Here is a 12,375-nt window from a genome sequence, read left to right as displayed (position 1 = left end):
TGTTCTTAACATTACTTTTTTATTGAAAAAGTCACCCTGGGGGTCCCGTTACATGCCCGTCCCCTCCTCTTGGGACGAGGGGGGCCCCTGCCTCTGGGACCCCCCCATCAGCGCCAGCTCCAGGCTGGGCACATCCCAGGGCACGGTGGGCTCCAGCATGGGGACGCCCTGGCCCCCCGAAGAGGCAGGGACGGGCGGCCATGAGGGGGGGCTCCCCTGCAGCTGCCCCTCCTGCCCCCCTGGGGAGCCCCAGAAGGGGTTGGGGCACAGCCAGGGCGCGCTTTGAGCGGTGGGGGGGCCCCTGCCCCAGGGCTGGCTGTGGGTGCAGTCGGGGGGTGGCTGGTGCAGGCAGAGCCCCGGCCCCCCCGTCTCCACACGGAGCGGCTGTAGGGCTGCGGCCATCACCGGGGCGTCGGGGCGCGGGGGGGGGCGGCAGCAGCAGCAGGAGCTGCACGGCCTCTCGCAGCACCCGCAGCCCCTCCCGCAGCTGCAGCACCTGCCCTGACAGCTCGGCCACCTGTGGGTGATGGGGGTCAGCGCTCCCCTGGACCCCCCCCACCTCCCAAACCTACTGCAGCCCCCCCAGGCCCCCCCCCCTTACCGCCTGCCGCAGCTTCTCAATGGTGTCGGCGCTGCTCGGCTCCGAGGGGCCGGGGGGGATGGCCAGCAGCCCCCCGTCCCCAGCTGGGGGGAGAGGCGAGTGTCTCCTTGGGGCACCCAGGGGTCCAGCCCCCCCCCCCCCCGCCCCGTCCCAGCATCGGGCCCCCCCCCACTTTACCTGGCCCTAGGGAGGAGTCGAGGTGGAAGTTGAAGAGGGGCTTGTCGGTGGCACAGCCCTCCCCCTCGATGCCGTCGACCACCCTGTGGGACAGTGGGGGGGGCGGTGGGGCACAGACCCAGTGCTCTAGCCCCCCCCCCCCCCCCCCCCGCCCCTCACCTGGGACTCAGGTCGGGGGGGCTGCTCCAAGGGTGCAGCTGCAGGGCCGTGGGGCGTCCGGGCTCGGGGTGGGCGCGGGGGCCTCCGCCGTGGGGGGGCCGGGGCTGGGTCCCCACTGGCGGGGACGGCTGGGGGCTGGGGGGGGCCGGGCCAGGGCTGGGGGGCTGCGGCTCGGCCCCCTCCTCCAGCGTGGGCAGCGGCGTGGGCGGGCGCGACTCAGCCTGCAGCCAGGGCATAAAGGGGGGGGGGGGGGGGCCCGGCTCCTGCACCCCCTGCATCACCCCTTCCCCCGTGACATCACCCAGGCCCTGTGATGTCACTCTTGTTTCTGTGATGTCACTCTCGTTCCCGTGATGTCACCCACTGGCTCTGCACTATGTCCCCCCACCCACCCACCATTGACTTTGGCCCGCGGGTCGTGCCTCAAATTTGTCATGTCCCCCCTTAGCTAAGAGTCATGTCACAGTCTGGGGATGGTGATGTCACTAGGAGGCTGTGACATCATCCTTCAGGCCAGAGCTGCCTCAGGGTCTTGGACCCACCGAGCCCACGACTTCGCCTCCCCTCTCCCCCCCTGCCTCGCCATCGCTGCTGGGGGGTAGCATCAGCCCCCCTGCCACCCCTGGCTCCGTGATGTCGCTCCCCCGCCCCCATGACATCACTCCCCGTCCCCTGGTGACGTCACCTCACCTCGGGGGCACCCCCCAGGTCGTAGCTGAGCTCTCGGGGGAGCTGCCGGCGGAAAGCGCGGGCGAATTCGGGGTCGAGGGCCAGGCCCTCGGCCAGCGCCGGCAGCCCCAGGCTCTGCAGGGCGCAGTACGTCAGCCCCCGCACGTCCGCCCGCGCCAGCCGGGACCCCCCCAGGTCGCAGCCGATCAGGTCCCCCTTCCCTGGACAAGGTGTTGGGACACACACACACACACACACGAACACGTGGCGGGGGAGAAGGGAGCGTCAGGCCAACCATCGGCGTCACGACGCGGCCGTCCTCAGCCCGCTCCCGCGTCCCGCACCGAGGATGGCGAGGACGGTGCCGTCCCGCAGCACCTCCATGGAGCCGGAGCGGAGGAAGTAGAGCGCCTGGAGCGCGTCGCCCCGTCGGATGAGGAGCTCGCCGGGGGTGCAGAAAGCGGGGCGCACCCCCAGGGAGAGGGTGCGCAGGCAGCCCCGGCTGGCCCCCCCAAAGAGGGGCAGCTGCAGCAGCTCCTTGTGCAGGTGCAGGGCGATGTCGGCCCGCAGCTCCTCGGGCAGGCTCTGCAGGAGCTGCGCGGACGGAGCTCGGGGGGGTGGGGGCTGATACACTCCCCCCTCCGTGTCCCACCACCCCCCGAGCCCCTCGGAGCTCCCCATCCAGCCCCATCACAGACCATGCACCCAGAGCCCCCCCCCATCCATCCCTACTGTGGGGCTGGGGCATCCTGAGCTCCCCATCCCTTCCCACTGTGGACTGAGCACCCCAAAGTTGCCCCCCCTCCATCCCTGCTATGGGGCTGGGGACCCCCCCAGGTCCCCATCCATCCCCATCATGGACTGAGCACCCCGAAGTCCCCCCCTCCATCCCTGCTATGGGGCTGGGGACCCCCCCAGGTCCCCATCCATCCCCATCATGGACTGAGCACCCCGAAGTCCCCCCCTCCATCCCTGCTATGGGGCTGGGGACCCCCCAGGTCCCCATCCATCCCCATCATGGACTGAGCACCCCAGAGTCCCCCCCTCCATCCCTGCTATGGGGCTGGGGACCCCCCGCAGGCCCCCTCCACCACTGCTATGGGGTGAAGCACCCCAGTTCCCATCCATCCCCAACCGCAGACCGTACATCCAAGTCCCCCCATCCCGATCCATCCCCGCTATGGGATCGCAGCACCCCAGTATCCCTCCGTCCATGCACCGCCACTGCCTCCCCGGATCCTGGTGGGGGGGGGGGGGGGGGGGGGGTCCGCGGCGCAGTCTGACCTCGGCCGTGTCGATGCCGTTGTTGGCCGCCCAAGTGCTCTGGAAATACTCGAGGATGCGGCGCTTGAGGGGCCGGGGGATGCGGTGGATGCGGATGTAGTCGTGCAGGTCGCGGGTGCGGCTGTGGTACAGGAACCGGCGGGCGTACAGCCGCTGGATGATGGCCGTCACGTTGCCGAAGACCACCGCGTGCATTAGCGCTGGGGACGGTGAGGACACCCGTCACCCAGTTACCGGGTCCCCCCTTCCCCCCCCCCCCCCCCATTTGCCCACCCTGGCCCCTCACCCCCGACCAGCATGGTGCAGATGGAGAAAATCTTTTCGGTGTCGGTGTTGGCGGAGACGTTGCCGAAGCCCACGCTGGTCAGGCTGCTCAGGGCGAAGTAGAGGGAGGTGATGTAGGCACTGCGCAGCGAGGGGCCCCCCAGCAGCCCCCAACTCCCGCTGCAGTTGGCCCCCGGCCCCGTGCCGTTCCCGGCCCCCCCCGGTGCTGCAATTCCTCCTGGCCAGGTAGTAGGGGGTCTCCAGCCGCCGTGCCAGCTCCTGCAGCCAGCCTGGGGGCGGGGGGACAGGGGGTGAGCAGAGCCATTTGGGGTGGGGGACAGGGACAGCCCCACATGGGCGCAGGGGGTACGGGCAGAAACTGGACAGGCTCTGGGGCTGTGGGGGGGGGCACAGGTTGCATAGGCAGGTCTCGGGGGGGGGGGGGGGCTGGTGGTGGTGGTCATGGGGTGCAGGGGCAGGTCTCAGTCTCGGGCTGCAAAAAGGACATTGGGGGGGGGGGGGGGGGGGGGGGGGGGCGGGGCACGACACACCACACCAGCAAATCCCAGCAGTAGTTCAGAGGGTGCACAGCCACCAGCTCTGGGGTACGGGGACATGGGGGTATGTGGGGACACCGTAGCAGGGTCAGGCATGTGGGGACAAGCGACAGGAACCCCTGCAGCCCCCCACCATGGGGGGGGGCGGTGGCGGCGGGGCGGCCGTACCGATCTCAGGCAGGGCGGTGGGGCTGCCTTCCACCTCGCGCTGCCCCAGGAAGAACCAGCCGCAGGCGACCCAGTGGGCCAGGAGGCCGAAGACCACCATGAGGAGCGCCAGCACCACGGCGCTGTACTGCGAGTACCGGTCCAGGTTGGGCAGCAGCCGCAGCAGCCGCAGCAGCCGCACCGTCTTCAGCAGATGGGCCCCCACGTACTGCGGGGAGACGGGCAGTGCCGGAGGGGACGGGGCACCGGTTGGCTCCGTCCAGCCATAAGCCCCTGTGGGGGTCCCTCACAGCCCATGAGGGTCCCTGCAGCATTAATGGGGGGGTGTCCTGCAGCCCATCAGGGTCCCCAGTGCCCCATCAGTGTCACCACAGCCCCATTACGGTCCCCAATACCCCATCAGTGTCACCACAAACCATTAGGGTCCCCAGTGCCCCATCAGTGTCACCACAGCCCCATTACGATCCCCAATGCCCCATCAGTGTCACCACAAACCATTAGGGTCCCCAGTGCCCCATCAGTGTCACCACAGCCCCATTACAGTCCCCAGTACCCCATCAGTGTCACCACAGCCCCATTACGGTCCCCAGTGCCCCATCAGTGTCACCACAGCCCCATTACGGTCCCCAGTGCCCCATCAGTGTCACCACAGCCCCATTACAGTCCCCAGTACCCCATCAGTGTCACCACAGCCACATCAGGGTCTCCATAATCCCACCAGGATCCCAAAAGCCCCATCAAGGTCCCTGCAGCCTTTTGGGATCCCTGCAGCCCTTCAGGGTCTCTAGTGAGATCCCCTTGGTCCATCAGCATCCCCAAAACCCCAGTGGGATCCCCGCAGATCGGGGCGGCGGATGGGGGGGGGGGGGGGGGGGGGGGGGGGGGGTGTCCCCGCATCCCAGCGCTCACCACGTTGACCTGGCAGGCGGCGAGCAGGTCGAAAGGCAGCGCGGGCCACGAGGTCGAGCAGGAACCAGCCGGCCAGGTAATGGCGAGCGACGGCACGGGGGTCCAGCACCACCTGCCCCGACTTGCTGACGAAGGTGGTGCGGAAATTGAGGACGATGTCTGGGGCGGAGTGGGGCGGCCGTCAGTGCACCGAGTCCCCCCGGCCTCTGCCAGCCCCGAGCCGGCACGGGGCAGGGTGTGCGTGGGGAGGTGGGGGGGCTTTACCCAGCATGAAGAGGATTTCCACGCACAGGTCGCAGGCGCTGGGGGGGGCCGCGGGCGGCTGGCAGCCCCTCCTCACTGCCAGCGCCAACGCAGACGCTGTAGGGGACGGTGACGGCCACGTAGAGGGTGGCGAGCAGGATGAGCCCGTCCCAGCCCGCCTTGAAGGCCCCGTAGTGCAGCAGGATGAGGGGGGGCTTGCGGATGGCGGCCACCTTGTACTCGGGCAGCGAGGGCTTGTCCCCAAAGACACCCTGATGGAGACGGGGGGGGGGGTGTCAGCCAAGATGCCCTGTCCCCTGCCCCTACACCTTGTCCCCTGCCCTGACACCCTGTCCCCAGCCTGGACACTGTCGCTAGCACGGACATACTGTCCCCAACTTCAACACTTTGTCCCCAGCCCTCTCCTTCCCCTGTCTCCAGCCTAGGTGTGTGTCCCAGCCTGGACATCCCAAACCCACACACCTCATCTCCAGCCCCTTCCCAGTCCAGCCACTTGTCCCTACCTCCGTCACCTTGTCCCCAACCCCAACACCTTGTCTCTGTCCCCCGACACCCTGGAAACAGCCTGCCCTCGGCCGCAGCACCTTGTCCCCAGCCCTCGTGTCACCACGTCCACGGCATCAGCCTCTTCCCAGCCAGGATGCCCTGTCCCCAGCCCCGACACGTGTCCCCAGCCCCAATACGTGTCCCCAGCCCCGATGCGTGTCCCCCAGCCCCGACACGTGTCCCCCAGCCCCGACACGTGTCCCCCAGCCCCGACCCATGTCCCCGCTCCACCTTTCTGAGCTTGTGCTTGCTTTTTCTCTGCTTCTGCAGGTGCCCCGAGAGGTGATACAGCACCGCCCGGCTCCGGCGCCGGCTGGCGTTGAAGCCCTTCCCTCCGGCACGGCTGAACCGCCGGCGCCCGCCTGCCGGGAGAGATGGGAGGGATGGTGGCCACGGGGGGCTCCAGCCGGTCCCGTCTTCCCCCTCGCCACCCCCTCACCCGTGTCCCTCGCGCTGTCGGCGCCCGAGCGGCTCTTGGTGCTGGTGATGTCCTTGTGCGACACGAGGAACAGGGCCACCTCGTCCTTCTCGTTCTTGATGGGCACCACGTCCACCAGGCACCAGAAGGGGACACCTGCCGGGGGGGGGGGGGGGGGCAACACCGGGGCTGACGGAGCATCGCCCCCCAACCCCGGGGCAGGGTGGTGGCGGGGGGGTGCGGAAGGACCGCGGGAGGGACCCGGCCGCCCTCGCTACCACCCACCGCTCTTGCGGTAGAGGATGAGCTCGCCCTTGAAGGCCTGGTGCTCGTCCAACGCGCGCCGGAGCTGCTGCCGCAGCAGCTCGCTGGTGTCGGGGCCGTAGAGGAAGGAGCAGGCGCAGCAGCGCTGCATCACCTCCGCCCGCGAGAAGCCCGTCAGGTCGCAGAAGCCGTCGGAGCAGTAGACGACGGGGAAGGCGCTGGGCACCTGGGCATTGCCCAGCACGAAGTTACTGTCTGCAACGGAGAGGCGGCTGGGAAGGGGGGGGCGGGGGGCAGAAAGGGGTGCGGAGAGCCCGTGGGGCTGGGGGAAAGGGGACTGGGGGGACCCCAGGGGTTTGGGGGAGCCCGTGAGGCTGGGGGATGCCATGGGGTTGGAGGGAGGAAGGGGCTGGGGGTGCCCCTTGGGTTTGGGGGAGCCCATTGGGTTTGGGGATGCCATGGGGCTGGAGGGGGGAAGGGGCTGGGGGTGCCCCTTGGGTTTGGGGGAGCCCATTGGGTTTGGGGGAGCCCATGGGGCTTGGGGGGGGAAGGGGGTGGGGTGCCTGGGTCCCCCTGGCTGGGCTGGGGGGTCCAGGGGGGGTCCGGGGGTGCTGGAGGGGTGGGGGTGTACCCGCAGCCATCTGGGTCCGCTGGGTTATTTTTACCCGCCGCGCAGCAACGCTTGGGCTGAACCGCCCCGTTGGCACCGGTGGAGCCCACTCCGCCTCATTTGCATACATTTGCATAGGAACAGCGTGGGGGGCTGCCTCCCACCCGCTCTCCCCAGGAGAGGCCGGCACCGGGCCGGGGGCGGAGGAGGAGGAGGAGGAGGAGGAAGGCGGGGGGCCCTTTCCCACGGACCGGAGCGATCCCGGGGGGCTCCAGCCCCCCCCCCCCCCCCCCCCAGCCCCGCGGCTGCCGGTCCCAGCCCGGTGCAGCCCCGGTCCCACGGAGCTCATCACCGTTACTCACCGGTACGGCGGGGGCGGGCGGGGGTATTTATAGCCCCGGGGAGGGGGCAACGGGGCCGGATCCTTCCCCGGTGGGCAAGACGGGGGGGGGGGGAAGGTGGGGACCGGAGCGTAGCCCCCCCACTTTGTCCCGATCCCACCGGGTGGTCTCCGAGGGGGTGACCGGTCCCCGGTCCCGGGGGGGGATGCGCAGCGCCGAGCATCACCCACTCCCGGTGCTGCCCCCCCCCCCCCCCCCCCGCAAAAACCCCTCCCGGCCCGGAACATCGGGGCCGGTTCCGGGCCGGGAGGGGTTTTGGCGGGGGGGGGGGGGGGCAGCCCCGTGGTTGCCGGTGCCGGTACACTCACGCGTCCCGTCGAAGCGGCGAGCGATGGTGTCCAGAAAAGCGTTTTGCGGTGCCAGGAGGCCCCGCATCGGCGACATCTCAACGGCGGCTCCGAGCTGCCGCCATCCCCGTGGGTACCGTCGGTCCCAGGGTTTGCCCCCCCCCCCCCCGCACCATGCCGGTACCGGTACCCCCCCCCGGGAGGGGCTGGGGGGGGGGGGGGGGGGGAGCACCAGAACCTTGCTTCAGCCCTGGAGCCTCCAGTACAAAATTCTGGCTCTTCTCTGTAAGGAACAAGCCCACGGGGGTCACAGCCCAAGGGGAGCTTTGGGGGTGACAGCAGGGGGGGTGGGGGGTGGGTCAGGTCAGAGCCCAAGGGTCAGACTCAAGCAGAAAACATTTAAATTTGTCAAGCTGAAAGTTGGGTTTCATTTATTTAATTTGTTCAACCAACTCCGGAGAAGTTTAGTTCAAGAGAAGGAAAGAAAAAACCCCTGGGGTAAAAAGAAGAGGAGGGGAGGCAAAGCCAGGGACCCCCCGGGAAGCCCCATCCTCCCCCCCACTGGGATTATTGGTGGCAGCAAGGCACAGACAGCGACATTCACTGTGAACATCGTCTTTATTCATACAGCTATAAAGAAGGACTGTCGCAATCTCCACCCCGTGTCAACCTAGGATTAGCTCTGCTAATTGATATTGCTATAAATTTAATTTAGGGCCGAAGAAGGGCTGGAGAAGTGGGGATGGGGCAGGGGGGAAGGCAGGACAAGAGAATAAAAGAAAAAGAGCTCCCCAACATAAAAACCAGAGAACAGCAAAGTGTGCGGACAAAGTGTGCAGGTCCCCAGCCCCGTGTCACAGCCCGGAGAGGAGGGGGCCAGATTCCTGCCTGTCCCCAGGGGAGAGGGGACACCCGCAGCCCCCATGTCCCAGCACTCATCCTCGCTGCCAGCACGAGGGATGGGCTGTCGCCGGCCGTTCCTCCGAGGCAAGGCCCAGATAGATGTTGGTGCACATAAGGGGGAAAAAAAAAACAAAAAAAACCAAACCCACCAGGGACTGGGTTTTTGGCCAGCGCTGTCAGCGATTTTGCAGACAAAAGGCAATTTCTGGAGGGGAAAGGAAAAGGGCAAGAGCTGGGGGAGGCCTGAACCCACTCCGAGGGTGCAGCGCAGGCGTGAGAAGAACACAAAGCAGACGAGGGGGGGGAAAGGGGGGGGGGGGGACAAAAAATGGCACAAAAAATGAGAAGTGTAAACTTTCCTTCGTTAGTATCCTAGCTAGGAGCTTCCTACAGTCTGGTTCTCACGTTGGACTTGTGGCAGGAAGGGAGAGCCCGGGGCTCTCAGGAGTTCGCTCCCTCCTGCCGACTGGCTCTGGGCTTACGCTGCGGGAGCCCCTTGGTCTCTGTGCCGGAGGGAGGGGGACCGGGCCGGCCCGGCTGCGCCGAGGCACCGCTGGTGCCCGTGGGCTGAGTCTGGCCGGGGCTGGCAGCGGAGGCTGCCAGGGGCGAGGTTTGCCGCCCTGCCGTGGGCCTGGCCCGGCCCGTTCTTGTGTCGGTTGCCGTTGTTGGAGCGTCCGGGGGGGGCCGATGTGGCGCTGGCCCTGGGACCTGGGTCCCGCTCCCGGTCTCCTGTTCCCCTGGAAAGCCTGAAACAGAAGAGGGTGGGCAAGTGAGCGTGGGCCGGCAGAGGCAGCTCCTGCCGGCTGGAGGGCTGCGACCTCCTGCTGCAGCATCCCTACACACTCCCACCTCCCCTTCCCAGGGGTTGGTGGGGGGGAAAAGTGGAAAAGCAAAACCCCCAAAGCCTGCTCTGAAGCAGAACCATCAAGGCAAGGCTGCGCCCTGCAGCTGCCGGTGACCTTGACCCTGCGGCTGCCCAGCCCTGCGCGAGTCCTGACGGCAAAGGGCACCTGGCAGGGAAGGACCCGGCCCAGGAATCGGGAGAGGAGCCACAAATGCAGAGCAAGCTTCCCGCAGCGCCGCGCCGGTGCCGCGCCAGGGTGCGGTTACCTCTCGCGAAGGCTGGGGAGGGCGGCCGCCGGCGTTCCCCACAGCTGCCTCCGCTGAGGACGAGGGCTTCTTGCTCGCTGTGGTAAGGCTTGCAGCAGAGGCAGAGGCACACGCAGGGGTGGAGGGAGCAGAGGTCTCGCTGGGACTGCTCAGGGACACAGCCATGACGGAGCTGCACCGCGATCGGGTGGAGTAGCTGTTCTTTGGATGGGAAACTGGAAGAGAAATACCCCAAAATGTGTTTTTTGCAGACAGGACCCAGACCGTTCACCCTCTGGCCTCCGGACCCTGCTGGCTACAGCACTGCCGGGGTGGAGCCGGCTCACGGCTGGAGCCAAAGGCTCAAAGGGACAACAGAGCTTTTTCCAGCAAGATGAAGCTTTGGTCGTGTGAACGGTACAAGGGGACCAGCGGCTAACAGGGACCAGCGCTCGACAGCAAAGGGAATGGGCACAGACACCTCTTGCCAAGGGAGGAGCGTCTGCAGCAGCAGCAAGAGGGCTGGTTCCTCTCTCCACTGCCCAGAGGAAACAAAATGCCCAGAGCAGAACGCTCCCAGTCCTGCCGCTATCAGGTTTTGGGGCACACGTGAAGGGTTTTGGTGACAGCAGGGCTAGCAAAGGGGTGAGTGACACCTCGGCTCCTCCCCGACTCCCACCCAGCTCACCTTGGCCGAACGAGGCAATGCTCTTCTTCAGCGCATCGAGGTCGCACGTGAACCGCGCCACCCTGCCCAGGTCCTCATCGTACTTCCGTTCGCTCACAAAGTGCTTCACAGAAAAGGCAAAACACGCACGTTAATTCAGTCTGTGTACAGGAACAGAAAAGGGAGGTGAAAGCCTCCCGCTTTGGCCCAGGAGCAGGTATCTGAGTTGGGTGCTGCTTGAAAAAAAAATCTTGGTGAGAAGGCAATGACAACTTACAGAAATAGAAAATCAGATTTTTTCAGCCCGTACACAAACAGCCTTCCCCAAGCTCCAGCAGCCAAGCCATAGGTTAACTCGGTCCAACGGCAGCTCCACTCTGCCCGTCTCTGGCCTGTGAAATCAGCACAGCCCAGGTCTCTGGACGCTCACAGGGGCAACAGGTTTCTCAGCTGCACTCATCCTGCTACAGGGGTGAGCAGTTTTAGTTTTCAAACTAGAGTTTAATTGATGCAACTTCGCACTGACCTCTTGCGGCAGGAGCCGGCGTGCTGGCGAGCAGAAGTGTTTTCCGGAATATAGAAGTCACTCAGGCGCAGCAGGCAGGCTCTCCCGATTTAGGGGGAAAGGCAGAGGTCAGCCTGCGCCAGCGGGAGGTTTTCACAACCTCTCTGAGCACAAAGCTGCGGCCTTGCCGCGTTCCCTGCTCTCTGCCAGTTCACAATGAAAGCTGGGCTGCACACACCGGGGTTAATGTTTGGATGATCGGCTGTTGGCTGAAGTCAGTATTTTACAAACCAAATTATTTTAAATTAAGATTCAGGATGAGGTGTCCCGTATCCTGCTGCGTGGCTGCAGACAAGAGTATGCAGAGCACTGGCAGTGAATTCGAGAACTAGCGACGCAAGGAAAGACTTGCACACAACACAAAATTGCATTCAGAAGCGTCAAAAACCCAGAAGGTTACAAAAAAGCATACTGCTGTTGAAAATTGTTAGGGTTAATAGCCTGGCTTAGTGCTAGAAGCTAAAGTAGTTGAAGCCTTAGGCCGCAAGAGCTGACTGAGAGTAAACTTTCTGATAAAACTAATGCTGCAAACAAACTTGCTGAATCCAGCAGATATGAGCAGAATAAAGAGGATAAGGACCAAGGAAACAATTCCAAGAGAATGAGGTAACTTCAGAAGGCGGCCAGCCCAGAGACCAAGAAAACCAGTAAGAAATCAAGAGACCACCAACCAGAATTAAGGGATTGGACTTGGGGATCAGGTGCTGGGTGGTACGGGTGTAACTGGGGTGCGCAATCTGGGGTAGGGGTCCCTCCTCGGAGGCACCCAGCTCGACCTGCTCTGCATGTTGGACAAATAAACCGCTTATTTATGTCTTCAAGCAGGAACCTAGGGCCAGACGCTGTTGAGGTGGCACCCGTGTAATTCCTACCATGGACTAGGTGTCAGCTGCATAATTCCCGCAACACCACATTTGGGTGAGATTAGGACTAGGTTGGATTAGACAGAAGCAGAGTGAAAAAGCTCACCTTTATGTCAGCTCTGAGCTCGACCAGCTGCTCCTCCGACATTCGCACTGCCACATCAGTCATTTTCTTCAGGGCTTCTGCCTTCTTCTGGCGGCTGACTAGAATTTCCACTGAAAAACAAACCACAATCTTAGGCAGTGTGGACACTGATCCAGCCTACCCAGAGTTAAACAAGCCCAGCCCCAGCACACAGCACCTTATTGGTAAACAACAGGTTCCCCCGAGTCCCCCCCAGACAGCTCTGTGCCAGCTGCACAGCAGCCCCGGCCGCTGCCTCCTGTGGCAATTTACATCTCCAGACACAGACTGAACCTGAGCTGTAAGCTGACTCGACGAGGGGCACGACACGCAGCTTTGGTAGAAGCTTTGCCATAAGCTTTGCCGATCTCCCCAGGCTAACTGCTTTCTTGCCACCCCCTAAACAGTGGGGCTCGGTGCTGCTGGTGTAGGTGTTCCCTTAGATCACTTCCCACCCGCACCAGGCGAGCTGAGAAAGCCCTTTCCAGCTCCCCAGGAACGCTGAGAATTTCAGGAACAGCCTCCCATGGAAGAGTGCAGTTTATGTCCCACCCTCTTAACGAGGGCACAGAGCAGTGGCCTCAGA

General features: G+C 65.0%; 2 protein-coding genes across 2 annotated transcripts in view; both read right to left on the bottom strand.

The window, feature by feature from the left end:
- Nucleotides 1–5: 5 nt before the first annotated feature.
- KCNH3 (potassium voltage-gated channel subfamily H member 3) lies at nucleotides 6–7,992 on the bottom strand. The gene is given in 18 exon segments (XM_030036900.2): nucleotides 6–517; nucleotides 602–684; nucleotides 779–861; nucleotides 938–1,158; nucleotides 1,628–1,827; nucleotides 1,951–2,200; nucleotides 2,891–3,090; nucleotides 3,177–3,387; nucleotides 3,389–3,444; nucleotides 3,880–4,087; nucleotides 4,789–4,830; nucleotides 4,832–4,947; nucleotides 5,053–5,098; nucleotides 5,100–5,303; nucleotides 5,830–5,960; nucleotides 6,038–6,172; nucleotides 6,302–6,535; nucleotides 7,600–7,992. Coding segments are annotated over 18 exon segments (2,982 nt in total). The 5' UTR covers nucleotides 7,676–7,992; the 3' UTR covers nucleotides 6–31.
- A 185-nt stretch (nucleotides 7,993–8,177) lies between these two features.
- The window catches only part of SPATS2 (spermatogenesis associated serine rich 2), a 31,187-nt gene continuing 26,989 nt past the window's right edge, over nucleotides 8,178–12,375 (bottom strand). Inside the window, 5 exon segments of the mRNA XM_030036921.2 lie at nucleotides 8,178–9,199; nucleotides 9,201–9,227; nucleotides 9,592–9,806; nucleotides 10,259–10,361; nucleotides 11,772–11,881. Of these exon segments, the coding sequence (XP_029892781.1) occupies nucleotides 8,960–9,199; nucleotides 9,201–9,227; nucleotides 9,592–9,806; nucleotides 10,259–10,361; nucleotides 11,772–11,881 (695 nt within the window). The 3' untranslated portion in view covers nucleotides 8,178–8,959.

This window comes from Aquila chrysaetos, chromosome 15 (assembly GCF_900496995.4).
Source record: "Aquila chrysaetos chrysaetos chromosome 15, bAquChr1.4, whole genome shotgun sequence".
NCBI classification, from domain to species: domain Eukaryota; kingdom Metazoa; phylum Chordata; class Aves; order Accipitriformes; family Accipitridae; genus Aquila; species Aquila chrysaetos.
This window is presented reverse-complemented; position numbering and strand designations above follow the sequence as displayed.